Raw genomic sequence first — 27,242 nt, forward strand, 5'->3', positions numbered from 1 at the left:
TTCAGCGACATGCTGCTAGGTATATCCTGGTCGATGGAATTTTGTACCGAAGGGGATACTCAATGCCACTCCTCAGACGTGTTTCGAAAGAGAAAGCCAAATAATTGATGAAAAAGGTACACGAAGGCTTCTGCGGAAACCACGCTAGGGGGCAAAGTTTGTCAAAAAAGATCCTGAGGCAAGGGTATTTCTGGCCAATAATGAATGAAGACTCAATGGAATTCATATGAAGATGTGACAAGTGCAAGAGGTTCTCAAAAATCCCGCGAGCAGCCCCTAATGAACTGAAACAGATGCAAAGTCCGTGGCCGTTTATAGTGTGGGGGATAGACTTAATCAGATCTTTACCCACAGGAAAGGGCGGCCTCAAGTATGCTGTGGTTGCCGTCGATTATTTCACTAAATGGGCCGAAGCCAAGCCACTCGCAACCATAACGACCAAGAAGGTGCTGGATTTTGTGGTAAAAAACATCGTTTGTCGCTATGGATTGCCAAGGAAAATTGTCTCAGATAACGGCACACAGTTTGATAGTGATTTATTCACTGACTTTTGCGAACGACATGGGATTATCAAGAGCTTTTTTTCAGTCGCTCATCCCCAAGCAAATGAACAAGTCGAAGCAGTCAATAAAACACTAAAGTATACCCTGAAGAAAAGACTGGAAGAAGCTAAAGGTGCATGGCCAGAGCAATTTCCTGAAGTCCTTTGGTTGTACAAAACTTCCCACCGAACAGCAACAGGCCATACTCCATTCTCTTTGGCTTATGGGTATGAGGCTATGTTGCCTGTTGAGTTAGATCCACCCTCGCATCGCAGGATAACGTACGATTAAGGCTCTAACAGCCAACTATTGATGGAATCCTTGGACTTGATCGATGAGAAACGTGAACAAGCCCAACTCCGAGTAGCTGCGTACCAGCAAAAAGTCGCCCGGTATTTCAACTCTAAAGTACGTGAAAGAAAGTTCAACGTCGGAGACTTAGTACTTCGAAGAGTTTTCCTAAATACTTGCGACCAGGCTGCTGGAGTACTCAGACCTAATTGGGAAGGACCATACCAGATTGAAGAAGTCCTCCATCCAGGCACCTACAAACTTGCTCACTTAAATGAAGATCTCGTTCCTCGCTATTGGAATGGAGAACACCTGCGCAAGTACTATCAATAAACAATTCTTCTTAAAGAATTGACTTCTATTAATTTTACTTTTTACAAGTTATGAAAAAGGGTTGGTCATTTTATGTGACTAATTGCTTATAAGTGTAAGATCTTAGTGATCACTCGTACAGATACGTTTTGTCCAATTATTACGAGAAATATAAGGGACTGTGTGCAGCCAGTCATTCTTGCCAATTATTGTATTTATTACAAGTATTTGCTCATTACGTGTGTTGTTTTGTTGTATTATCGTTTTAATTATTTGTTCCGAGCAGTAATGTTCGAACAAGTTTTGGTAAAGGCAAGTGATTAAGGACCTAAAGCTCCTCAATTACTTGGGGGTATATAAGGCATCTAATAAGCAAGACATATCGAAAGGTATGTAAACACATGAGCAAAATAAGTGAAAGCATGCTAGGGTACTTAGAGTTTTTTCAAAATTTTGTATTTTGTTAAGTCAAACCAAAGTACTATGCTAAGTTCGGTCATGCGGATAGATGTTATAATAAAATGCAAATATTATAATATCTTAAGGAAACCTTTTACACCGCGAGCAGTTACTGCTCGGATGTAATTGTTTGATAAAAGGAAAAAGTAGCTGCCCGCGCAACAATCAAAAAATATATTGTCTCTACATCACGACCCGTAGGTTGGGTATTTAAAAGAATAAAAGAAAAATAGTAGACTACGAGGAAGGAGGATCTTGAGGGGTGTCCTGGTCAACAACAGTTGTAGCTTCATTGTCCGCCCCTTTCACGCCAGTAGCCAAAGAGATTTTAGGCGAGGCATGTATCCTTGCTCTCTCTTCTTCCGCCAGGCGAACAACACAGTGGGCTATCTCAGCATGCCTCGTGCGCTTGGGAAGATAGCTGAAGTTGGCCTCCTGGTTGTGTTTCCAGAAGTTATAGAAACACTTAATCGTGGCATTCTTGTACCTCTCCAAATTGCTGGCGTTGGCTTTTTCAAGTTCCTCGATCCGGCCTTCCAGCTTTGTAGTCTCCTGTCTGCTCGCAATCAGGTCCTCCTCGAGCTTTTTAGCCTCGCGGTAGTTGATGCGGTTAGACTCCTTGAACTGGTCTCTTTGCTCGACGGCCTTGTCCAGAGCAGTCTGCTTCTCTCTTAACTCCTCAGCCAGCTTGTTCTTCTCCTCGAGCAGTGTTGCGTTTGTCTTCTGAGCCACCTCAAGTTGTTCAACATATTTTGCTTCGGCAACTTTGAGTTCTTCAGCGTGCTGTTGCTCGGAAGCCTTGGAATGTTCGGTGATGGCTCCCGAGCGGAGACGGCCAGGAGTCACGGTTAGCATCGCCTGTGATCAACACGAAAGTTAAATTGACTATAATAAATAAAAGGATTTAGTCTACACAGAAAAAAGACAACTTACACTTGCGAGCTCATTTAGAGCGCGGGTTAAGATCTGGTCGACGTCATCGTCTTCGTCCCAGCCATCGCTTCTTGGCAACGTTCGTGCCTCAAAATTTTTGCCATTCTGTCCTTGGCTGATCTTAGGGCACGACTCGATATGTCACCCCCTGTGGAAGCAGGGGTAGCCTGCTGAGTCTGGTTAGCTGGAGCTAGTGGGGAAGGTGTCGACCCGACTGAAGCAGGCGGAGTTTGCTGCTCGAGGGGAGAAGGAGGTGGTGTTACATTTGTTGAAGGTACGTCTGCCGGAGGGTCTGCAGTACGGGTTTTCTTGGCCAGAGGCGCTTTACTGCTTTCTCCGTGATGCTGCCTGCTCGCTTTCTTCTTGCTCGTAGGAGCTTCAGGAGCCTCGGGAGCACAGTACATATCAAACACATTTTCGGATTCCATGTCTGCAAGAAAGCAAATACACGAGCAGTGAGATAGTACAAATGACTGAGTATGTTATGTTAGGAAAAGAAACAAAGAAAATCGTAAGTAAAATACCTGAGCTATCATTACTGGTCGCTACATTATATACTCTACTAGTGTTACACTCACTCTCTGGTATGAAGAAGTCTGAATCTAAATTGAGAGCGTACTTAAAATTTTCGTCCCTGTCAAACAAGTGACCTTATGTGGCGTGGGGACAGGCCATTTCTTATGGCTATAGAGGATATAGAGTGCAGAAAGCATTCTATATCCGTTAGGGGTTATTTGAAAAGGAGCGACCTCGAAATAATTGGCCACTCCCTGGAAGAAAGGATGAAGAGGCAGGATATGTAACGCCCTGGTTACCCCAGAACAGTTACGGTGAATGGTAAACTGGAAATTTAACTCGCTACCCGAGTTCTTTGGTTAAAAACGTACTTCTAGGTATTATTAATAGGCTAAGGTAGAAAACCAATCAAAAGGATAAGATATATTTTATTTAGAACATAAAACAGTTCATGGGCCCATAAAAAACATTTACAAGTTATTTACAACTCAAAATGGTCATTACTGTTTAAATTTACAACCCGCCGACCTAAGTGGCAAAAATAGGGTAAACCCCCTAGTTCCTCTGAGAACTCCTTGGTCGTGGTGGTCAAGCGGCCGCATATGTACACAGCACCACCTTAGCTCTCCACTCAAGGCTGGGTGAGTTTTTCTTTCCCTTTACCTGCACCACATAGCACCCATGAGCCAAAGCCCAGCAAGAAAACACAATATAGCATGAATATAGTATCAACATTGATCATAATAATCATTCAGGACTTTCAGTCCAAAACAGATGAGTGACAGTCGCAAAAGTCACTAAGGTGGGTTCCGTTCCCATCAGCCATGTGACGATAGGGTCACCGGGGCTTAAATAAGTGATCCTTTCACTAGCTTATCAAGATAGGTGCTCAATGAACTGGTCACCAATATAACCTATCGCATGACCATAGAGTCATAACCGTGGGATTCTGCTCCCTATCCATGTGACAAGCAGTCACCTAGGCCTTTGGCCTTGGCTTTGAGTAACTAGTCCTAAACTAGTTAAGCGCTTATAATTTTCATCGACCTTAGGGTCGGTCCAGCATTAATGCTCCTAGAGTCATTCAACGCTGATATCTATTAGATCTAATCTTTTATCGGCCCTGCGTTTACAATGCTTATGCCATTTCTGACTCTCAGGTTAGTAATACGCGACCAGTGTCTATTCTGAATAATCAGTGCCATACACAAGTAAACAAACTCTGCTAGCATTTAATATGCAATCAATGTTCACATTTAGTAACCAACATGCCTCAACAACAACCACGCATGTCATATACACAGGGTGCATTTTTTCTTACCTCTGGTTCGAGCGAGAAATAGAACAAGAACGACTCCTGAGAACGATCGACCTTTTGATCCCTTAGCAGTTACCTAATCATAACCAATTATAACCTCCATTAATGAAAATCAACAATGAAAGGGTCTTGACCTAACCCCACTCTCGGGACCTCGAAACGTACCCACACGGTGAGTAGATTCGATCCCAGGCCTTAAGGATTGAAACCCCGAGCCAAAAACACTTAAAAACACTCAAAACGGGATTCTGAAGGAACAGAGAAGCACTACAGCGCTACTCACTAGCGCCCCAACGCTATTCTCAGAACCCCAAACCGCCCAACACAACCCTGGGTAGCGCTGTAGCGCCCCCTTGTGGGCACTGTAGCGCTACACCCAGGCTGATCTTCCCCTGATTCTTCCTCCTTCGACTCCTTCAATTCCAACTTGATTCCAATGCTTCCAAACCTCATTTTTGGTGCCAAGTGAACCCGAAAATCATCCCCATAAGCCCTAAGCATCACAACCCCAAGAACCCTAGCCAAAAACTCCCAACAAAACCAATCATCCAACCTAGAAATCTCAACTGAAAACCAAAGCTAAAACAGAGCAAACCAGGAATTTTAATGGCTAGAAACTTACCTCAAGTTCAGATTATGATGCTCTTCAATGGTGGAACACACTCCCAAGCTATCAAGACTTACTTCCCAAGCTTGAATCCTCAAGTTAGGCTCAAAAATTCGAAGAGAAAATGAGGAAAAACAGGTACTGGAGAAGGCTTTGTTCTATGCTCTGTTTTCTCTTCCTTCTACAGCCTTCAATGGCTTAAATCTATCATAGGGGTGAAAAGACCAAAATACCCCTAGGTCAAATAAGGATTTCTAAAGGCTCCCAAGGGCAAAATTGACATTTTCCACCTATTTCGTTAATCATAATTTACGCTCTCCAATTCCCGCTATTCTCGATATTCTCAAACATCGATATTTCATATCTCGTTACCCTTTAAATTCCGGCAACGCTCTAATCATTAAAATCACCCCGAGCCTCGAACTTAAACCTGTTATGACTAAATCGCTCATTAATATTCAAAGATCGTCTCATGCCGAATAGCCCAAACAAATCCACATTATAATGTGGTCTCAACAATATGTCACCAACATGCATACAAATATACAATTCTGCCCTCAACGAGCCAATTTACCAAAACACCACTGAAATGAAATGTGGACCCATATGCATGCATTTAACATTATATTATAATATAATTCACATAAACATGTATATAATCATTTAATGGCATAATTAAACAATTATGACCCTTCCGGCTTACTAATCCAACCATTAAAACGCATTAGGGATTTCGGGGCATTACATGATCGCACTTGCCTTGATGTGATACCTCGACCAAGTGTTGTACGCGTTTCCAGGCAGATTCGCCCTTTGGTCTCTGGTGGGTTGGACTAGGGTCACCCCAAGAAGTTCGTATTTTTTAATGTAATTGGCAATCATCCTAATCGTTACTCGGCTAGGAGGGGCGACGTACCATTCAACATCTGGTTGAATGGCGTTTCGAAGTTGGGTGCGAGTTTGAATGCTGGGGTCGGGGATATTTCTTTCTCGACCGCTGGTCGAGGGAATTTCAGCCTAAGGAGCAGGCTGATTTGAAGGGTTGGAAGGTTTCTTTTTCTGGGCTTTAGACTTAACACGACCCATATTTTGGCGCTGGGACGAAGAAATGTTTGAGGTAGTTAGAGAAAAAGGAATTCTGGTATCAATAGCGACGGTTGCTCCTCGTCCTCGAGCAATTGAGCTAGCAAGTCGTCGTCGATGGGTCTCTCACCTCCCCACGGATCTTGCATGAAAAGTTGTGAACAGAGAAAGGGGAAGATGAGAACGTAAAGCCTAAAAATTTGTGTTGAGAGTTGGAATAACGTTGCTCGCGTATAAAAGTTAAGCTTTTATACGGCCAGCAGCATTCTAGCAAAAGCACTAAGTTTTATACGAGTAGTTTGAGAAATGGATTAAAAAGCAGAAGTGAAAAGTTTTTCAGAAAAAGCTTTTTCGACTCCGAAAGGGCGGGAAAAACCCAGTTTTTCAACTAGCTTAAAAATCGAATTTTTACTTCGATTTTACGCCACTAAATCTACAATCTCGACTATCAAACTGACTCCTAATTCCTATGAAACGTTATTTCACTACCCTATCAAGCATCGATCAATATGCCCATTACCCCAAGATAGTTTTAGCCAAGAACAGCCAAGAACTCAAAGACAAAACAATTTTGCATGGCAACTCAAACGTCTAAGGGGTTCGTGAAACTTACTTAGATGAAAGGTAGAGTCTGAACACGAAAGTTTTGAGCGTCCGGATGGAGGTTCCTTGGATCAGTGATGAAATTTCCTGGGATTTCTGGGCTCTGAAGGTCGAAGTTCTTTGGAGTTCTTGAAAAGGAGATGGCGAGTGAAAAGTAAAAAGTGAAAATGTGGATTTGGGGTATTATTTATAGTGATTGCGACACGATAAAAGAAGTAATCATGAATTACTTTTTTCAAAGTATGGGGAAGTGTAATAGCTGTCAGACAAGTTTTTGGGAAACCGAAAAGACTTGATTGGACATGATTGATCACTTTTTTCAAGAAAGCACAGGCGGCTCTGACAGATTTGGTGGGGTAAGCGAAGAGTCAGTTTCCTAAGTTTACTTTATGCTGGTCGCAGTAAAATAAACTTGGGGGGCAAATGTTTATCCAAAATGGTTGCGGATGATGGGGTAGGGATTTTGTACACGAGGGTAACACGTGTCAGCGTCATTAAGACGGGGTGCTGTTCGTCTGTTGACCGACTCCTCGATGCTTCATCAAAGCTTAGCTATTAGACACGACCAGGCTGGTCATATGATTCAGTTTATTTCCTTAAACGATTGTAATCTTGTAATAACTACGTTGATTATTTCCTCTTTATTACCTTGATACGCAGATATTAAGGAGAGTTAAGGCCCATTGACCCATGTAACTCCCCATTGAGCTTATAAATATACATGAAATAACTCAAGGAAGGGACTTTTGATTTCTAATCTTTTTCCTGAATATGTAGAGAGAGAGCTATAGTGTGATTATCCATCGTTTTATTGTAATTCTCCCAAAGTTTGTAAAACTCAAGAACCCTAGTTCTTTGATCACGACTTTGAGATTCAATATCAATAATAACACTAAGTAGACGTAGGTCATTACCATTCTTTGGGGTCGAACTACTATAAATCGTTGGCGTTTTATTCTTTACCATTAGATTAAACTCTTAATTGTCGTCTCATTTTCTGTCGTTTTCTTTGACTCCGTGTTGTTGGCCAAATCGAGGGTCAACACTATCTAAGCAAGTCATATGCCCAAAGACTACAAAACATATTTATACATATACATATTATAACATAAAACATATCATAACATAAACATATAAACACATATAATCTATCCTATTTTCCTTACCAAAAACCGGGATATTTGAGAATAAGAACGGGATTGGAACACTCCTAAAATCCAACAGCAAAACCTTGAGTATTTCTAAAGAATGAAGATGAAAAGAGAACTAAACCATCCAAGTAGAAACTTACCGAAAATAACCTTAAGTTTCAAGAAACTTAAATACCTAACCAAGAATCATAAACAAGAGATATGATCTGAAAAGAAAATAAAAGAAAACTAAAGAACCATAAAGAACTGAACTTAGGGATAAGAATACCTTGAATGATTTTATGAATTGATCTAAACCTCGATACTGAAATCTCACTATATCTCACTTCCCAAGTGTTTAGAAAAGCTTAGAATGATAAAGCTTTTAACCCAAAACCCAAGTGTTTCTCTCTATAGTAACCTTAGCGACTTGGAGGCTCTGAACAAATGCTTGAAGAATGAAGAAAATGGCTGAGTACTAGTTCCTATTTGTAGAGTTCAAGGAGTGAAACTAACCCTTTTTAATTTGAATAAATAAATGAATATAAAATAAAAAAAATTAGAATTTTCGTTCAACAGACGCCCAAAACTCGGTTAAAATCGTTCAAAGGCAGGTCTAAGTGGTTAAAGTTATTTTTAAATTGAAAAATCCTCAAACTTCAAAAAATGAGAGTTGGAGCCGATATATCGCCCCCTATAGGCGATATATCGCCTCCCCCATATTCCCAATCCCCGTTCGATTGTTTGTACGAAGTCGATGTGTTTTTCGTATCTTCCGTAGGCGATATATCGACATACATTGATATATCAAACACTTATTTGCACTTTTTCAGCATATTTTGAATTAATAAAACAACTTTGACTAAGTCTAAACGTGATCCTAACAGTTTCTGGAAGGTTCTAGAGCTTCTAGATCTTTCTTTTATTTAATTTATTCATAAAAAATACTTAAATCCTTAATAAACATAATTATGACAAGTGTCACATTCTTAATAATTCTATCTAAACCCTAGGTTATAATAAATAATATTTCTAGAACCAACAGTATTAATCAAACCTTATGTTATAATTAATATTCTTAAACTATAGGTTAAACTTATAAAATTCATAACTGTTGCTATGAGTTTCCAACTAAGTCCCGGCTTGAACCAAAATCCACGGAAACTAACATACTACAGTGTACTACTAGCTACTACTACTACTACTATCTAGCTAAGTAAATTTCTGGGACACTACAAATGCCCGCTTAGTGGCTAAAGGGTTCACTTAATCCAATGGCATTGATTACCAAGAGACGTTTGCTCCTGTTGCTAAGTTGAACACCATTCTAGTTCTCTTGTTGATTGCAATAAAGAATGACCTTTATTCCAACTTGATGTAAAGAATGCATTTCTTAACAGAGATCTAGTGGAAGAAGTATACTTAGGGTAGATTCACTAAGGGAAAGGTGTGCAAACTCAAGAAATCCCTTTATGGCCTCAAAAAATCCCCTCGAGCTTGGTTTGACAGGTTTATGAAAGTTCTAGAGGGAGATGGCTACATTTAGTGCCAGTCAGATCACACTCTGTTTGTAAAACATTTAGCAGGGGGAAAACTAACCTTAATAGTTTATGTCGATGATATTGTGGTTACAGGAAATTTCATGGAGGAAATTACTCATCTCAAGCAGCTCCTCTCCAGTGAATTTGAGATAAAGGATCTAGGACAATCAAGATACTTCCTAGGGATGGAAGTAGCAAGATCAGCCTAGGCATCTCAGTCACTCAACGAAAATATGTCCTCGGCCTCTTACAGGAAACAGGGATGATTGGATGCAAGCCAGTTAATACACCGATGGATCCTAATACCAAACTTGGAGCACAGACAGACAGAATAAAAGTTGATCGAGGAAGGTACCACCGTCTCGTGGGAAATTTAATCTACCTAACTCACACTCAGCCTGATATAAGCTTTGCTGTTAGTGTTGTTAGTCAATTTCTCAACAATCATGCAGAGGAACACATGAATATTGTCTATCGAATTCTTAGGTACCTCAAAGGAACACCAGGAAAAGGGCTAATGTTCAGAAAAGCTTTTCACAGGGATCTTACAATCTACACAGATGCAGATTGGGTAGTGTAATGACCCACTACTCTAGACTTTTGGACCACTAACAAAACTATACATACAATCCTTAATAGAACTCACATTTGCGAAAATACCATAATTTTATTAAGTAACTTGTAAAAATAAGAGTTACTTACAAAATAAATACCAAGAAGGATATGGGATCCCATTGTCTTTTAAAAACAAAACATGATTTAAAATAAAGAGACATTACATAAATAGTGCGGAAAATACATGTAAAAAGACATAAAATAAAACTACATCCTCGAATCGAATAACGCTCGGCTCCTTGACTCCATTCACCATTGATACACATTCTCTAAGCGTCCACGAATCTTACCGCCTCTTAAAGCTATTTTCCTGCACATAAAACAAAAAGGAATGAGCCTAATGCCCAGCAAGGAAAATCTAATGCATAGTCATAAACATAAATTCCATAATAACATAAAGACATATCATAACACTTATTACATACACTTATTATAATGGCCATTATTACTTGGGGTCCCATAGACTAAACAAGTCATATGCCCATGGGGTTAGTGGGGTCCTACTAGCTAAGTAGGTCATATGCCCATAACCCATTTGGGGTCTTGTTAGTCATATGGGTCATATGCCCAAGCCTACAAACATATATACATACATATCATAACACATTTAATAACATAAAACATAAGATAACATAAACATATAACATATTGATTCTAGCCTATTTTCCTTACCAAAGTTACCGGGATATGTGGACTGAGTTGGGACTTTTGGAACACTTCTAAAACCATATATAAAGGGTGAGTAGATTTGAAGAAAAGAGATGAAATGAAAGGGATGGAAAGACTAAACCATTGAAAGTCACACCTACCAAAACTTATGTGCTCAAGAATTTAGATTTCCTAACCAAAATAAGAATGAGGTTAGGAGACTGAGTAGAAGACTAAGAGAAGGAAACATAACATAAAACAAATGAACTAGAGTTTTGGTTTACCTCAAAGACTTGTAAGATCAATCTACACCACAACTGAAATACTATAGAACCTTACTTCTCAAAGTGTTTGATAAGCTTATGATGTTTAAGCTTATGTTTTCCCCAAACCAGGTGTTTACACTCTCACACTCACTTAGCACTTGCAGCCTCTGAACTTAGAGCAAAAGGTGAATAATGGCTGGGTACTAGGTCCTATTTATAGAGTTTAGGAATGAAAGGATCTTGATTTTACTTGAATAAAAATAATAGCTTTTTAGGTGAAAATAATTTGAATAATCGTTCAGCAGAGGCTGAAGACTCGTTCAGAAAGATGCTGGACTTATCAAGAGTTTGAATGGCTGAAAGGAAAAGAATTCAAAAACATTTGAAAATACACTGAAGGAGGCGATATATCGCCCCCTGTAGGCGATATATCGCCTGGGCCAGTATGCCCGAGGCGACCGTGCATCGTCTCGTGTTTTCCGTATCTACGTGCTGCGATATATCGCCCCCTATAGCTGCGATATATCGGCACACACTGATTAATTAAACACGAAATTACACATTTTTAACTAAGTTTGAATGGAGTAAACAGCCTTGACTAAGCCCTCAACGGATTCAAAGCTGCTGACTGACCCTATTGCATTCAAACTTTACTCCTTATTAAATTTAATCCTCAAAATACTTAATTTTTAATCATCCATTCATAACATGTGCTTAAAATCCTATTGGTTGATATCTAACCTTATAGTATAATAAATATTATTCTTAATATCAGTAATATAATCAAACCTTAGGTTAAAATTAATATTCTTAAACTATAGATTAAACTTAGAAAGTCTACAAGTACTACTATGAGTGTCCAAATAATTCCCGGTCTGAACCAAAAATCCACAGTAACAAAGATAATACTATACATACTATAATACTACTATCTAACTAGCTAAGTAAAGTTCTTGGACTCTACAGGTAGGTTCTTTCACTGACCGAAGATCCACGTCCGGATATTGCTCCTATATTTAGGGAAATCTCGTATTTTGGCGCAGCAAGAAGCAGCAGGTAGTAGCTCGCAGCAGTGCTGAAGCAGAATTTCGTGCCTTAGCACATGGAATTTGTGAATGAATGTGGCTGAAACGCTTACTTGATGAACTCAGAATCCGCCTTGAAGGCCCTATAAATGTTTTCTGTGATAATCAATCAGCTATAGCAATTGCAAAGAATCCAGTCCATCATGATAGAACCAAACATGTCGAAATTGATCGTCATTTCATCAATGAGAAGATTGAAAGTAAGATCATCAACTTGAAGGATGTTCCCTCAAGACAATAGGCAGTTGACATCTTAACCAAAGCTCTCCATCGCCCTAATTTCAGTGAACTCAGCTCCAAACTAGGAATGTTTATTATATATCATCTAGCTTGAGGGGGAGTGTAGTAGGGCTGAGCATCGGTCAGTTTAGGCAATTTTTTCATATTATTAAATCTAGAATTCAGTTTTCGGTCCGGATTGGTGCGATCTAAAAACCGACTGACCAAACCTTAGAAAAAAACCGACCGTTTTACCGACCAAACCGAAGTTCATTTTTTTTTCTATAATTTTTGAGAAAGTTTTAGTTAAAAAAACTAAAAAATTTTGATTGTTGGAATTAATTTTTGTGCTTTTTTAAAACATAAATTCATAGAACATAGTTACATTCACAAATTTGAAAGTTTGAAAACATAATTAAAAGTTCATAAGCATAACATAACCTACATATACATATAATTTCGGTCAGTTTTGGTTCAAACCGGTCGGTCCACACAGATTTTTCAAACTGGCCGAACAGTGGCAGTTTATGCCGTTAACGGTTTTTTTCGGTGTTCGATTTAATTGGTTATGATTTTTTCGGTGTTCGGAAGGTTGGTGTAATCGGTTTTTCAGATTTTATGCTTAGCCCTAGAGTGTAGGAAATCAAACTAGTTATTGGTTTTCAGATGTTGCCAGAAAGGAATTTATGTTTACAATTGTTGTTTCAGCTTCCTAGTCCATAGGAATTTCTATTTATTGTATTTATTTTTGAATATGAAGGGTCATAGTTGTTTGCTGTATATATAACCTAGTTCTATGTTGTAAAAGATAGAGAATACAAAAATAAAAATAATTTCTCTCATACTATTTTCTTCACAAACTTTATACCAATGATCCCTGAGCCACTGCTCTGATATTTGTATTTGATGCTTTGCATTTTTGAGTATCAAAAGATGCTTTCTTGGTTCTTTTTTTGTTCTCATTTATATTTTTTGTCATCTACCTTGTATTGATGGCAAGGTGTAAAGTCATATTTTTATTTTTGTTATTTGTAATAGAAACCTGCATGGTTTCAAATTATATACAGTTGTCGCTAGTTATGTTTTTCTTTATCAAATTTTAGCTTATTTTGAGATTTTTTCTTTCAGGTTCACATTTGCAAGACTACAGGAGAAACATTTACAAATCTTCATGGACAGCTTGACGTAACAGGCTTAGCTTTTCAAATACTTGATGCTCCATCTTGGTTTTATGTACGTTCTACTTTCATTTTGTTTGATGGTTGAGGAAATAGTTGAGATGCCTTTAATAGATACCAAATCTAATTAGTGAATTTAAGTATTTCTTGGGTGGCTTCATTTTCATTTTTTCATAATTTTAGGCTATATTAACATTTTTTTAGTTTAATTAATTAGAAAATTGTTACAACATGTATATAACTGTCAATTAGTTATCAATTAGATTAATTGTAGAGATCCTAATTGACATAGTTTCCTAAGTCAGCTATACTAGTTTGTACATAAATATGTATCATTTTTCAATGAAAATTAAGTGAGAATACAATTCTTTTCACCTCAAATAATATGGTATCAGAGCATTAGGGTTCGAATTTAGGGTTTTCTACATTCAGATTTTCTTTGGGTTTATAAACACAAATTAGGGTGTTGTCTTTTAGGGTTCCATTTCGGAAACCTTATTTTGAGAAATAATTTATTCTCACCGCCTGTCCTATGAAGAAGTCCACCCTTCGATCGGCCGTTCGCCGGAGTTTGGTGACCAGGACGCGCTGCCGTCCTCCGTCGCGACACTCTCCACGCGTCGGCGCGCGTGGCACAATTTTCGATCGTCGTTTTCTCGCCAGTTGTTCTCCTCTGCGTCACTGGTTTGTCTGTACTTTACTTTCGTCCATCTAGCTTTTGAATTTGAGTTTGTCAAGGTTTGTTCTTGGTCCTTTGTTGTGATTCTACCTTGGTTCTAGTGGTTGCTGCCTTATCTCTTTGTTTAGGCTCTATGGCTGAGAACAAATCGTTGATTGTGACGGATGTGGTGCTGGTGAAGTCTAAGATCACAGACCATAAGCTAAATGGTTCGAATTATTTGGATTGGAGTAAGACTGTTAGCCTTTATCTGCGGAGCATAGACAAAGATGATCATTTGACGAACGATCCTCCTAAAGACGATTCAAAGGAGAAAGCGGATCTTACATGGCTCAGAGAGGATGCTCGATTGTTCCTTCAGATTCAGAATTCTATTGATAGTGAGGTAATTGGCTTGATCAATCACTGTGAATTTGTTAAAGAACTAATGGATTATTTGGAATTTTTGTACTCAGGAAAAGGGAATCTCTCCCGCGTGTATGAAGTTTGCAAAGCCTTTTATCGTGTGGAAAAAAAAGATCAGTCCCTCATAAACTATTTTATGGCGTTCAAGAAGAAGTATGGGGAGCTTAATATGTTGCTGCCTTTTAGTACTGATGTGAAGGTTCAACAAAGCCAACGGGGGAAAATGGCTATTATGAGTTTTCTAGCTAGCCTTTCTTCTTATTTTGAGTTTGCTAAGTCACAAATCCTCTCTGGTTTTGAGATCTCCTCTCTCCAAGATGTCTTTAGTCGCATTCTACGTACAGAAAGTCCTCCACCTGTTCCAGTTAGTGGTGCTTTAGTGGGTCGAAATAATAATTATGCTCCTGGGAGATCAAATAATCATACTGGAAACAAGGGAGGTGGCTCGCAAGGATTTGAAACTCGAACGTCGGACTCTGGAACCATTATGTGCAACTATTGTAAAAAGCCAGGCCATAAGAAGTTTGAGTGTCGAAAGCTTCAGTACAAAAATTAGCAAAAACACTTGACCAACGTTGCCTCTACTAATGATACCTCTGAAAAATCAGTCCTTAGTTCTGCCAATGAATTTGCCAAGTTCTCACAGTATCAGGAATCACTCAAGCCTTCATATTCTTCTGTCACTGCTATTACTGACTCAGGTAAATCCAATACGTGTCTTCTTTCCTCATCCTCCAAATGGGACATTGATTCTGGTGCCACAGATCATATGACAAGTAATTCTCATCTCTTTTCCACTTTTCAATCACATGCTTCCACTTGTACCGTTACTTTAGCTGATGGGTCACCATCTTGTGTTCGTGGTTCTGGCACTATGAATCCTACCCCTTTGCTTCCTTTGTCCTCTGTCTTACATTTACCTAATTTATCATTTAATTTGCTTTCTGTCAGTCAACTCACTCGTAATCTTAAATGTTGAATCTCATTTTTTTTTTCCGATTATTGTTTATTTCAGGATCTTATGACGAAGAAGATTATTAGTAAATGACATAAGTCTGGAGGCTCTATGTTCTTGACCCACTGCCATAAACTTCTATTGCTTGCTCGAGTCACTTCTGCTTTCGAGACTCATTGTCGATTGGTTCACCCATCTCTTCCTTTGCTCAAGAAGCTTTGTCCTCAATATAGTAAGGTGTCTTCATTAGATTGTGAGTCGTGTCAATTTTCCAAACACCATCGTCTTAGTTCGAGTCCTAGAATCAATAAACGTGCTAGTGTTCCTTTTGAATTAGTTCATTCTGATGTTTGGGGTCCTTCACTTATTCTATCTAAACCTGGATTCAGGTATTTTGTAACTTGTTTATCCTTAATAAAAAATTGTCCTGAGTTGTTTTCCATATTTTGCGTGCTGAGATCAAAACTCAATTTAATGTTTCCATTCGTACTTTGCGAAGTGATAATGCCAAAGAATATACATCTGTTTTATTTAACTCATATATGGTTCAGAATGGTATGCTTCATGAAACTTCTTGTGTTGATACTGCATCTCAAAATGGCGTCGTAGAATGTAAAAATAGACATCTTCTTGAAACTGCACGAGCCCTCTTATTTCAAATGAATGTTCCTAAACTTTTTTGGGCCAATGCTGTTTCTATAGCATGTTTTCTCATTAATCGCATGCCATCCTCTGTTCTTAATGGTGAGATTCCTTATAAGGGTCTTTTTCCCAATAAGTCATTGTTTCCAGTTAATCCTAGGATATTTGGTAGTACTTGTTTCGTTCGAGATGTTCGTCCGCAAGTCACTAAATTAGATCCAAAGTCATTGAAATGTGTAGTCCTTGGTTATTCTTGTCTTCAGAAAGGGTGTAAGTGTTATTGTCTCAGTCTTAACAAATATCTTGTCTCAATTGATGTTACCTTCATGGAAGACTCACCTTACTTTCCATCCACACCTATTTCTACTTGTCAGGGGGAGAATGATGATTTGTTGGTATACTCTATCACATATTTTGATCCTGTCTTAGCCACAAACACAGCTCCAAACAGGCCTCCTATTACGCAAGTCTACTCCAAGCGTCCACCTCCTAATTCATGTCCTGCACCTGCTCCTTTGTCATCAGATCCAGTCCCAAATGATGATCTTCCTATTGCCTTACGCAAAGGTAAACATAAGTGCACTTACCTTATTTATTCTTTTGTTTCTTATAATCACTTGTCGTCTTTATCTTGTTCTTTTATTGCTTCCCTTGATTCTATCCCTATTCCTAAAACGATTTGTGAAGCCATATATCATCCTGGTTGGCATAATGCCATGACAGAGGAGATGAATGCTTTAGATGAAAATGGTACTTGGGATTGGTCGATTTACCTTCAGGGAAACAAACTATTGGATGCAAATGGGTATTTGCCGTTATGGTTAATCTAGATGGGTCAGTTGCTCTATTGAAAGCCCGTCTTGTCGCTAAAGGCTATGCTCAAACCAATGGAGTAGATTATTCTGACACTTTTTCCCCCGTTGCAAAATTGACACCTGTTTAGTTGTTTATTTCAATGGCAGCAACTCATAATTGGTCTTTGCATCAGCTTGATATAAAGAATGCGTTTCTTCATGGTGATCTTCAGGAGGAGGTGTATATGGAGCAACCTCCTGATTTTTTTGCTCAGGGGGGAGTATGGCCGAGTTTTTCGTCTTCGAAAGTCTTTGTATGGTTTGAAACAGAGTCTCCGTGCTTGGTTTGGTAAATTTAGTTAGGCTGTTGAAAATTTTGGCATGATGAAAAGTAAGTTAGATCATTCTATGTTCTACAAATAATCAGAAGTTGGTATCATTCTGTTAGTTGTGTATGTGGATGATATTGTGATTACTGGAAGTAGGGGTGAACATTTGACCCGAAAAACCCGCAAACCCGCAGCCCGAAAACCCGTTTTTTGTGAAAACCCGTCGAAATTGGGTGAAATCCGACCCGAACCTAACAAAAGTCGGGTCGGGTTCGGGTTTGAAAATTTGTTAGCCTCGGGTTCGGGTTCAAACCCGAAATCTGAAAAAAAAAATGGTATTTTAGAGAAAAAAAGTGTAAAAAAATGGTATTTTTGCAAAATTTAGCTTTTCGGCCCAAAACCCAATAGGCTCAGCCCAACCCAAAATCAAACCTGAAATCTGAAAAAAAAAATGGTATTTTTGAAAAAAAAAAGTGTAAAAAATGGCATTTTTGCAAATCTGGGCTTTTCGGCCCAAAATCACAAATGGCCCAGCAAACCCGAAATTACACCCGAACCCGAACCCGAAAAAACCCGAAAATTTCGGATCGGTTTCGGTACCATTTTTCTTAATCCGAAACCCGCAAAACCCGAACCCGATGAGCCCGAAACCCGAAAATCTGACCCGTGTGCACCCCTAACTGGAAGTGATATTGTGGGAATCTTATCTCTCAAGTCTTTCCTTCATACTTAGTTTCATACAAAAGACTTGGGGATGCTAAAAGTATTTCTTGGGTGTTGAAGTCACAAGGAGTAAGAAATGTATTTTTCTATCTTAGAGAAAATATGTTCTTGACTTGTTAACTGAGACAGAAAAATTGGTAGTGTTTGCTAAAATTGATACGCAAGTATACATAATCGACACAAGTAATACAATGACAAGTAAAGATTGTTCCCATGGAGATTGCTTTACTAATTACCAACAAATTAATTTTTTATTTCTATTTGGTCAACAATAACTTGGTTTAAAAAATATTAAAATAATTAAAGCAGTAAATACAAAATAACACTATGAAAGAAAGCAAATAATTGTAAAAACTTCAAAAATAAAGAACTAGGTTTTTAATTTCATCAACTATTCACTTTATTATTTCGCTGATCAGACTCCACAATTCTTCTTCCTAAACTAATAGCGGATTAACAAAAAAGATTCTTACTCTTTTTCAAGAAACAAAGAACTCAATTTACATGTGAATTTTCTACATTCCTGTGATAATTTCCAACACATAAAAGACATTGAACACAATAATCCTAAAACTACACAATTCATATAGGTATTTTCATCTAATAAGAAAATTGTGATTATTCTATCATAGCATAATCAATTCTCACTTTTCAGATTTCGAATCAAAATCATAAATCATGCAAATGGTGATTAAGCATTCACAAGCATTAGAATAGAAGTGAAAAAAGAATCATGAAATCCTCATAGAAAATAACAAAGATCCAAGTAATTACATTAAAAACCCTAGAGACAAATTTAGTTCATAATCATCATTCTAAACATAAACAATAATGAAAAATAATATAGAATTCTAGGTAAAAGAAAAGGAACTCTAGAGAGTGAATGGAGATGCTCAACGATGTATTCCTTGCTCCCAAAATCGTCCTCCCCAAAAAGTCCTTTTTTCTCCTCTCGAAATTAGGTTTAAAGCCTAGTTTTTTTTTCTTCAAAAGCAATGCGGGCCGCGGCCCAACATTGCAAGCGCCACGGCCCGTGTCAATTTAGGCTCTCATGGACGTTAGGCGCCTCGCAGCCCAAGCTCTTCAGCGCCGCGACTCGTGTAAATTTTATGGGCAGATAAAGCTAGGCGTGCCGTGGCCCTCTGTTCCTGCGCCGCGACCCATGTCAATTTTCTGAAAAACAAGTTTTCTGCCTTGGACCGGGCTGCGGCTCAACATCATAGCGTCACGGCCCTTAACAATTTCTTCAATTTTTGTGATTTTGGTCCTGAAAATTCACCAAAGCCATAAAATTGCTTGCGGATTCAACTTTTCAAGGAATAAACACCAAAAAGCCAATTTTTCATCATTTTTATGTCAATTTGCTTCGATTGTTCTTTTCCTTTATTTACAAGCTAAAATCTAAAAACAAACAAAAACAAAGCATAATACGACACTAAACAATTAAAAAAATTAATAAAAACTACCTAAAACACAACCTAAACACAATACAAAACTAGACTCAACAAACTCCCCAAAACTTAACATTTACTCACCCTCAAGTAAAGACTCAAACTAAACACCCACACATAGACAACTCAAAAACACAAACTACACAAACTTATGAATCAAGTCAACAGCACTGAATTAGCCTCAATTTTAGAAAATATCACACAAAAGTCCAAAATTCCAATTTCTTAAACGATCCAGAATTTCAGTTAAACCACATCAACAATCCGTTTCGATCCCAAGAATGCCTATTTAACCATAATCCCAAAATTACTCAACAATTTAATCTATGTATGCATGCCAAAACTCTCCATCAAACCAATAATCCATATGCTTGCGCTGTTCACCACCCTCCACTAATGTAGACAAAATATGCTCAAGAATTATTAGGACTTTAGGCTCTTAACAAAAGGCTTAGGCAATGGGTAGATATATGTCATTTAGGCTTCAAATTACCATAAGCATATGAACTTACAAACCAACAATTCACCCAAACAATTTCCAAAGAAAACCCCATATGAACCCAAGTAAAGGTTGAGAAACACTTATTTCACTTGATCATTCATTTTTTTTTATTCAAACTAAACTCCCCCAAACTTGTTTTTGTGAAAGCATAACAAGAGTGTAGCTTCGATTTTCAAATTTGTTTTGTTTTGTTTTGTTTTTTTGTTTTTTTTTATATTTTTGTTCAATTCTCAACCTTTTTACTCTTCATTACAATACACCAAATTACAAAAACTAATCACATCCCATTACAATTCGTTCCCCAATATTTATCCATATGCTCATAGTAATTTGGTAAAGGGATGAAAACTAACAAAAATGTCTATTTGGCTCACAATTGGTGTCAAACAACAAAGAGTATAATTTTAGGCTCAACAAGGGTAACAATAGAAAATTACTTTTGGGTTGGCTTGAAAGGCTCAAACGTTCCAAAAAATTACGTAAATCACTTTCCTAAGCATATCTCATCTAGGATTTCGTCTCAAATGATAAACAAGAAAGTTCTAGATTCATTCATTCATCAAACCACAAGCCAATTTTTTTTAACAATGCATACATTCAAATTCAAATTGCAAAGAATTTTTCAATCATGGCTAAACATTCAATTTTTTTTTCATGGATCGAAATAATCTACCAATGAAGTCTAACCAAGCACACGGATTCAATCGATCAAAAATTTCGAAAATTTGCACAACATTTTCTTACATATCATAGGCTAGTATTGACAACTTGATTCACACAACCCAACATTTAATTAAGATAAAGCTCAAACAACAACAAACACAAACTAACAACACGACACAAACACACAAAATAATAAGACTCCTCCCCCAAACTTGATTGGCACATTGTCCCCAATGTGACATAAAAAGAAAAGGAAAGAAAACTTACCAACGGTCCAGCTAAACATCATCAAAAGGGAGGTGGCGGAGACAGTGCTTGGAAAGTTGAGTTTGCCCCAGGCACTGCAGCTCAAAATAATCATTTTTTTTTCATGTATTTCACGATTCAAAAATTACAAACTAAACTAAAAATTACTAAAAATAAAATCTAAACCAAAGAACAAAAATTAGAAAGAGTTTAATAGAAAATAAAAATTACAAACACGTAAAAACTCGAATTAAAAATAACATTGCGTTGCCTCCCAAAAGCGCTTTATTTAACGTCTCCAGCTGGACGCTCACTTCCTTCATTAAACTTCAACTCGGGTCAAGTCCAACCCCGCTCATCCTTCAGAGCCATAGTGTCATAAGCAAAAACTCGTCTTTTGATGTTGCTAATTGTCAGAGCCTTCCACCGCTCGTGTAGCCTTCGAGCGTTCCCACTATAGAACTGTTTCAAACAATGGCGAACTGCTCAACTACCAATTTCAGAATTGATTTTTCCCTTGGTGGTTTCCAAATTACTACCACCACTACGTATCACATCCAGTTTACAACAAGTTGGAATATCAGTTCTACAAAAACATTAAATGTTACCTCTTCGTTTTGCACTTGCAACTTCAACTCCCCCTTTTGTACATTAATTAGTGCTCTCCCTGTGGCTAAGAATGATCTTCCCAAAATGATGGGAATGTTTGCATCTTCTTCCATATCTAGAATAATAAAATTAGCAGGGAAGATAAATTTACCAACCTTAACTAAGATATCCTCAATTACTCCACGAGGTTGCTTAATAGAGTTGTCTGCCATTTGTAAGGACACAGTAGTGGGGCGAACTTCTCCCAATTTCAGCTTCCGAAAAATGGATAAGGGCATTAAATTTACACTAGCCCCTAAATCACATAAGGCCTTGGTCATAACAGTATCTCCTATTGAGCAAGGAATCGCGAAACTACCTGGATCTTTAAGCTTGGGAGGTAGTTTCTTTTGCAAAATAGCACTGCACTCCTCACACTGTCTCATAATCCTGCAGCTTCTTTTTCTTTGACAAGATTTCCTTCATAAACTTCCCATAGCTTGGCACTTGTTCAAGTGCCTCGGCAAAAGGTATGTTAATGTAAAGTTTGAAAACTGCTTGTCAAGTATTTTTTTTAAAATCGCTGAGGATATGGAATCTTGATGTGGTGCCCATAACTCACTGGCAATTGCTTCTTCTTAAGGTCTTCAATAACCTCTTCTTCTACCTTACCCTCATTCTCAACATCAACTTTTAGTGCAGGTATAGACTTCTTGACTGGCTCTTCCAACTTCTTCCCACTCCTCAAAGAGATTGCATTGCACTGCTCTTTTAGATTTACCTTTGTATTACTTGGCAAATTTCCTTGAGGCCTACTTTGTAACATATTTGCCAACTGACCAACTTGCATCTCAAGATTCTTGATGGATGAGCGAGTTTCTGTCATACATTGAGATGGAGAGTTGGTCAGAGTTAACAATGCAACTTGTAACTCATTTGTCTTCTCTTGAGCAATAGGTAGTATCGGTGGTTGTAACGGTGCTTGAGGTGGAGCTTGAAGCATAGGCTGTTGAATTTGTTGAGGACCTTCTCCATGCAAAATTAGGCTGATTTCTCCACCCTTGATTGAACGGGTTGGAGAATGGATTATTAGCTTGCCTATTGAAATTTCCCATCATATTTACCTTTTCCATGGGAATGGAGTTGTTCATCTCAACTACCATGCACTGTGAGGACCTCCACAATTATGACATATTGGTTGGATTTGCATGACTTGAATGGCCATAGAATTTTGTTGCAGTTGCTTGGTCAATGATGCAACCTGAGCAATGAGAGTGGTAATAGCATCCAGCTCATGCATACCAGCTACCTTCTTATTTCTATCCCGTTCACTAGGCCACTGATAGTTATTCATGACCATTTCTTCAAGCAATTCATAGGCCTCATTAGCACTCTTGCTGATGAAGCACCACCTGCTGTAGCGTCAATAATGGTGCGAGTCATCCCACACAAATCGTTGTAAAAATTATAGACTAGCATCCATTTTTCAATCCCGTGATGAGGACACTTCCTCAAAAGCTCCTTAAACCTCTCCCATGCATCATAAAGAGACTCCATAAAATTGGGAGAAGTTATTAATTTTCCCTCTTAACTTTGTAGCCTTGGATGGAGGGAAAAGTTTTAGCAAGAAATTTTAGAGCTAATGCCTCCCATGTAGTGATTGAGTTGGCTTGAAGAGAGTTCAACCAACTTTTAGCTCTATCCCGCAGTGAGAACGAGAACAATCTCAGTCTAATAGCATCGTCGGTGACCCCATTATATTTAAAAGTTCCACACAGCTCCAGGAAATTGACTGTGTATATTGGGATCCTCATTAGGGAGTCCACCAAACTAGACAGTAGACTGGACCATTTGTAGAATCACCGGCTTAATTTCAAACTTATTGGCTGCAACTGCCAGCGGTTGGATGCATGATTGAACTCCAGTAACAGCGAGGAGTACAGTCTCTGAGTGTGTGAACTGCCGGCTCAGCAACGTCCCCATTCAACACATTGCCCTGATGTTGGGCCATCTCTGCTAACTGTTTCTGCTTTCTGATTTGTCTGCAAGTCCTCTCAATTTCAGTATTAATGGGAAAAAGATTGTTAGTCCCTTTACGTCGCATATACCAATTGGCACCTAAAATTAAGATTCTCAAACACAACAATTAAAGACAATTAACATAGAAAAACCAAATTAGAATAAAAATTAATTGTATTATATTCATAAAAATCAATCCCCGGTAACGACGCCAAAAACTTGTTTGCTAAAATTGATACGCAAGTATACGTAATCGACACAAGTAATACAATAATAAATAAAGATCGTTCCCACGAAGATTGATTTACTAATTACCAACAAATTAATTTTTTATATCTATTTGGTCAATAATAACTTGGTTTAAAAAAATATTAAAATAATAAAAGCAATAAACATAAAATAACACTATGAAAGAAAGCAAATAATTGTAAAAACTTCAAAAATAAAGAACTAGGGTTTTAATTTCATCAACTATTCACTTTATTATTTCGCTAATCAGACTTCACAATTTTTGGTGGAGAATCGGGCTTGGAAACTCAGGGTTGGGATTTGCGCTTTAGAAGGAATTTGTTCGATAGGGAGGTCACCAGTCTTACTAAGTTATTACTTTTGTTAGAAAGGGTGGCTTTGCTAGGAATTTTGGAGGATCGGAGGGCTTGGATACTTGACGTTAATGAAGTGTTCTCTTGCAGGTCGGCCTTTTGGAGGCTTAGTTATGCTCAGTTGGGTTCAGTTCGGGAGTGGGCAAAACCTTTGTGGAAAAGTGTCTCTCCCTCTAAAGTCAAAGTGTTTGGTTGGTTGGTTTTCAACGACAAATTAAATGTCCACGACAATTTGCAACGAAGAAGACCTTACCATTGTTTGTCCCCTGGGTGGTGCATTTGTTGTAAGCAGGCAGGGGAATCCACTAGCCATTTATTTTTGGAGTGTCTTCTTTCTAGAGAGGTGTGGGGGAAAGTCTTCGATGAGTTTGGTATTCTTTGGTGTATGCCCTCTAACTGTTCTCAATTGTTTCTAACTAGGTTAGGGGGCGGAAAAATGATTTCTTGTCTTTGGCAAACTACCGTGTTGGCAACTTTTTGGGCAATATGGCTTGAGAGAAATAACAGAATTTTCGAAGATATTTCCAACTCAGCAGTGAATATTTGGGAAAAGATCCAATTTTGGGTGGCTACTTGGGTGTATAGAAACAAATGCTTTGCTGGAGTCGCTTTCTCTGATCTTTCTAGGGATTGGGGAAATTTTTGGATTTAAGTTTTCGGGGTGGGTTTGTTCTGGGGTTTTATTTTTTAATATTTCCTTTTTGTAACCACGGTTTTCCTCCGCCATAAGTGAGGGCTCTCAATTTTATTGGGAGGAGGTCAACCTTCATTGACCTATGTCTCCTTTTAAAAAAAAAATCAGACTTCACAATTCTTCTTCCTAAACTAATAGTGGATTAACAAAAGCGATTCTTACTCTTTTTCAAGAAACAAAGAACTCAATTTACATGTGAATTTTCTACATTCCTGTGATAAATTCCAACACATAAAAAGCATTGAACACAATAATCCTAAAACTACACAATTCATATAAATATTTTCATCTAATATGAAAATTGTGATTATTCCATCATAGCATAATCAATTCTCACTTTTCAGATTTCGAATCAAAATCATAAATCATGCAAATGGTGATCAAGCATTCACAAATATTAAGAACAGATCAAATAATTTAGAATAGAAGTGAAGAAAGAATCATGAAATCATCAATAAATCCAAGTGATTACAATAAAAACCCTAGAGACAAATTTAGTTCATAATCATCATTCTAAACATAAACAACAATGAAAAACAACATAGAATTCTAAGGTAAAAGAAAAAGAACTCTAGAGAGTGAATGGAGATGTTCAACGATGTATTCCTTGCTCCCAAAATCGTCTTCCCCAAAAAGTCCTTTTTTCTCCTCTCGAAATTAGGTTTAAAACTTTTTTTTTCTTCAAAAGCAATGCGGGCCGTGGCCCAACATTTCAAGCGCCGTGGCCCGTGTCAATTTAGGCTCGCATGGACATTAGGCGCGCCGCGGCCCGTATAAATTTTCTAGGCAGACAAAGCTAGGCGCGTCGCGGCCCATGTCAATTTTCTGAAAAACAGGCTTTCTACCTTGGATCGGGCCGCAGCTCAACATCATAGCGCCGCGGCCCTTAACAATTTCTTCAATTTTTGTGATTTTGATCCCGAAAATTCACCAAAGCCATAAAATTGCTTGATGATTCATCTTTTCACGGAATAAACACCAAAAATCCAATTTTTCATCATTTTTATGCCAATTTGCTTCAATTGTTCTTTTCATTTATTTACAAGCTAAAACCTAAAAAAAAACAAAAACAAAACATAATACTGCACTAAACTAAAAAGATTAATAAAAACTACCTAAAACACAACACAAAACTAGACTCAACAGGGAGCAAAGCCTTGTAGTGCTCCAATGACGCCGAACATGCACCTTACAAAAGATGGAGAACTATTTGAGGATTCTGAGAGATATCGAAGGTTGGTTGGAAAGCTGAATTACCTTATTGTAACTCGTCCAGGTATTGCATATTCAGTTAGTGTTGTCAGTAAGTTTATGACATCCCCAACAATTAATCATTGGGCAGCGTTAGAGCAAATTTTGTGTTATTTGAAGGGAGCACCGGGACGAGGTCTCTTATATGCAAATCATGGTCACTCTCATATTGAATGTTTTTCAGATGCAGATTGGGCAAATTCCAATGTGGATAGAAGATCCACTTCAGGTTATTGTGTTTTTGTTGGCGGAAATTTGGTTTCTTGGAAGAGTAAGAAGTAGAATGTTGTATCAAGATCCAGTGCAGAATCGGAATATAGGGCTATGGCACAATTTGTGTGCGAGATAATATGGATTTATCAGCTCTTGACTGAAGTAGGTTTTAAAACTTCAGTACCCGCAAAATAATGGTGTGATAACTAAGCTGCCCTTCATATTGCATCCAATCCTGTATTCTACGAGCGAACTAAGCATATTGAAATTGATTGTCATTTTGTTCGTGAGAAAATTCAGCAAGGTTTGATTTCTATTGGGGATGTGAAGACAGGAGAACAATTAGGCGATCTCTTCACAAAAGCGTTGAATAGGGTTCGGGTTGATTATCTTTGTAACCAGCTGGGCATGATTAATATTTAAGTGTTATAGTATGTATATAGCTGTCAATTAGTTATCAATTAGATTAATTGTAGAGATCTTAATTGACATAGTTTCCTAAGTTAGCTATCCTAGTTTGTATATAAATATGTATCATTTTTCCATGAAAAGTAGGTGAGAATACAATTCTTTTCACCTCAAATAACAAAAACTAAAGAGAGTTCTTTTTTTTACTGCGCTGTTGTGCATGCCTCTTGAACAGGACACGTCAGCAAGCTTATGTTTCCGTGGCCAACGAATATTCCTACATATGCACATGGGTCTTTTGGTGCAGTTCCTTTAGAGGCATCGGGAGATTTCAGAATTCATCCCGACGAAGGAGAGTTTCATGTTATGTGTCAGGTATCTTCTTAGCTTGCTTCTTGTTTGGATGCATAATTTTTATGATCTTAAAGATGGATGATAATTGTTTGTAACTACTTGGTTAGTGTTTCATCAAATGTCTCTTATGTTGAATGACAATCGTTAATGTTACAAGGAGTTTTAAAAGGGCTTCTTTATTATCCAAGAGTCATGTTTAGTTTAAAGTACACACGTATATATTTATTTATATATGTATATATATTATTTACAAAGATTGAAGATTTGTCATTTCATGGTGTTTAAGGAAAATTAGGAAATTGGTTCTTCACAAACTCTGCCCAACCAACCTCTTTTTGCCTTTCCTGAAGTCAGCATTTGACCTTGGAACAGAGTTGC

The 27,242-nt window shown here is 37.9% G+C and overlaps 2 protein-coding genes across 3 annotated transcripts in view; both read left to right on the forward strand.

Moving 5' to 3' along the window:
- LOC133807033 (protein TIC236, chloroplastic-like) overlaps positions 1-13,638 on the forward strand; it is a 28,768-nt gene extending 15,130 nt beyond the window's left edge. The window contains exon 5 of one of the 2 annotated variants that reach the window (XM_062245158.1): positions 13,297-13,638. In XM_062245158.1, the coding sequence (XP_062101142.1) occupies positions 13,297-13,434 (138 nt within the window). In that variant the 3' untranslated portion in view covers positions 13,435-13,638. The remainder of the gene's footprint in view (positions 1-13,296) is intronic. The other variant, XM_062245162.1, reaches the window with a different exon arrangement.
- Positions 13,639-14,126: 488 nt separating this feature from the next.
- On the forward strand, positions 14,127-27,001 carry LOC133807035 (uncharacterized). Its single transcript, XM_062245164.1, has 2 exons — positions 14,127-14,410; positions 26,746-27,001. The coding sequence occupies exons 1-2, from the start codon at positions 14,159-14,161 to the stop codon at positions 26,824-26,826; spliced, it is 333 nt and encodes a 110-aa protein (XP_062101148.1). The 5' UTR covers positions 14,127-14,158; the 3' UTR covers positions 26,827-27,001.
- The last annotated feature ends 241 nt before the right edge of the window (positions 27,002-27,242 follow it).

The sequence above is a fragment of the Humulus lupulus genome, chromosome X (assembly GCF_963169125.1).
Source record: "Humulus lupulus chromosome X, drHumLupu1.1, whole genome shotgun sequence".
In the NCBI taxonomy this organism is placed as follows: domain Eukaryota; kingdom Viridiplantae; phylum Streptophyta; class Magnoliopsida; order Rosales; family Cannabaceae; genus Humulus; species Humulus lupulus.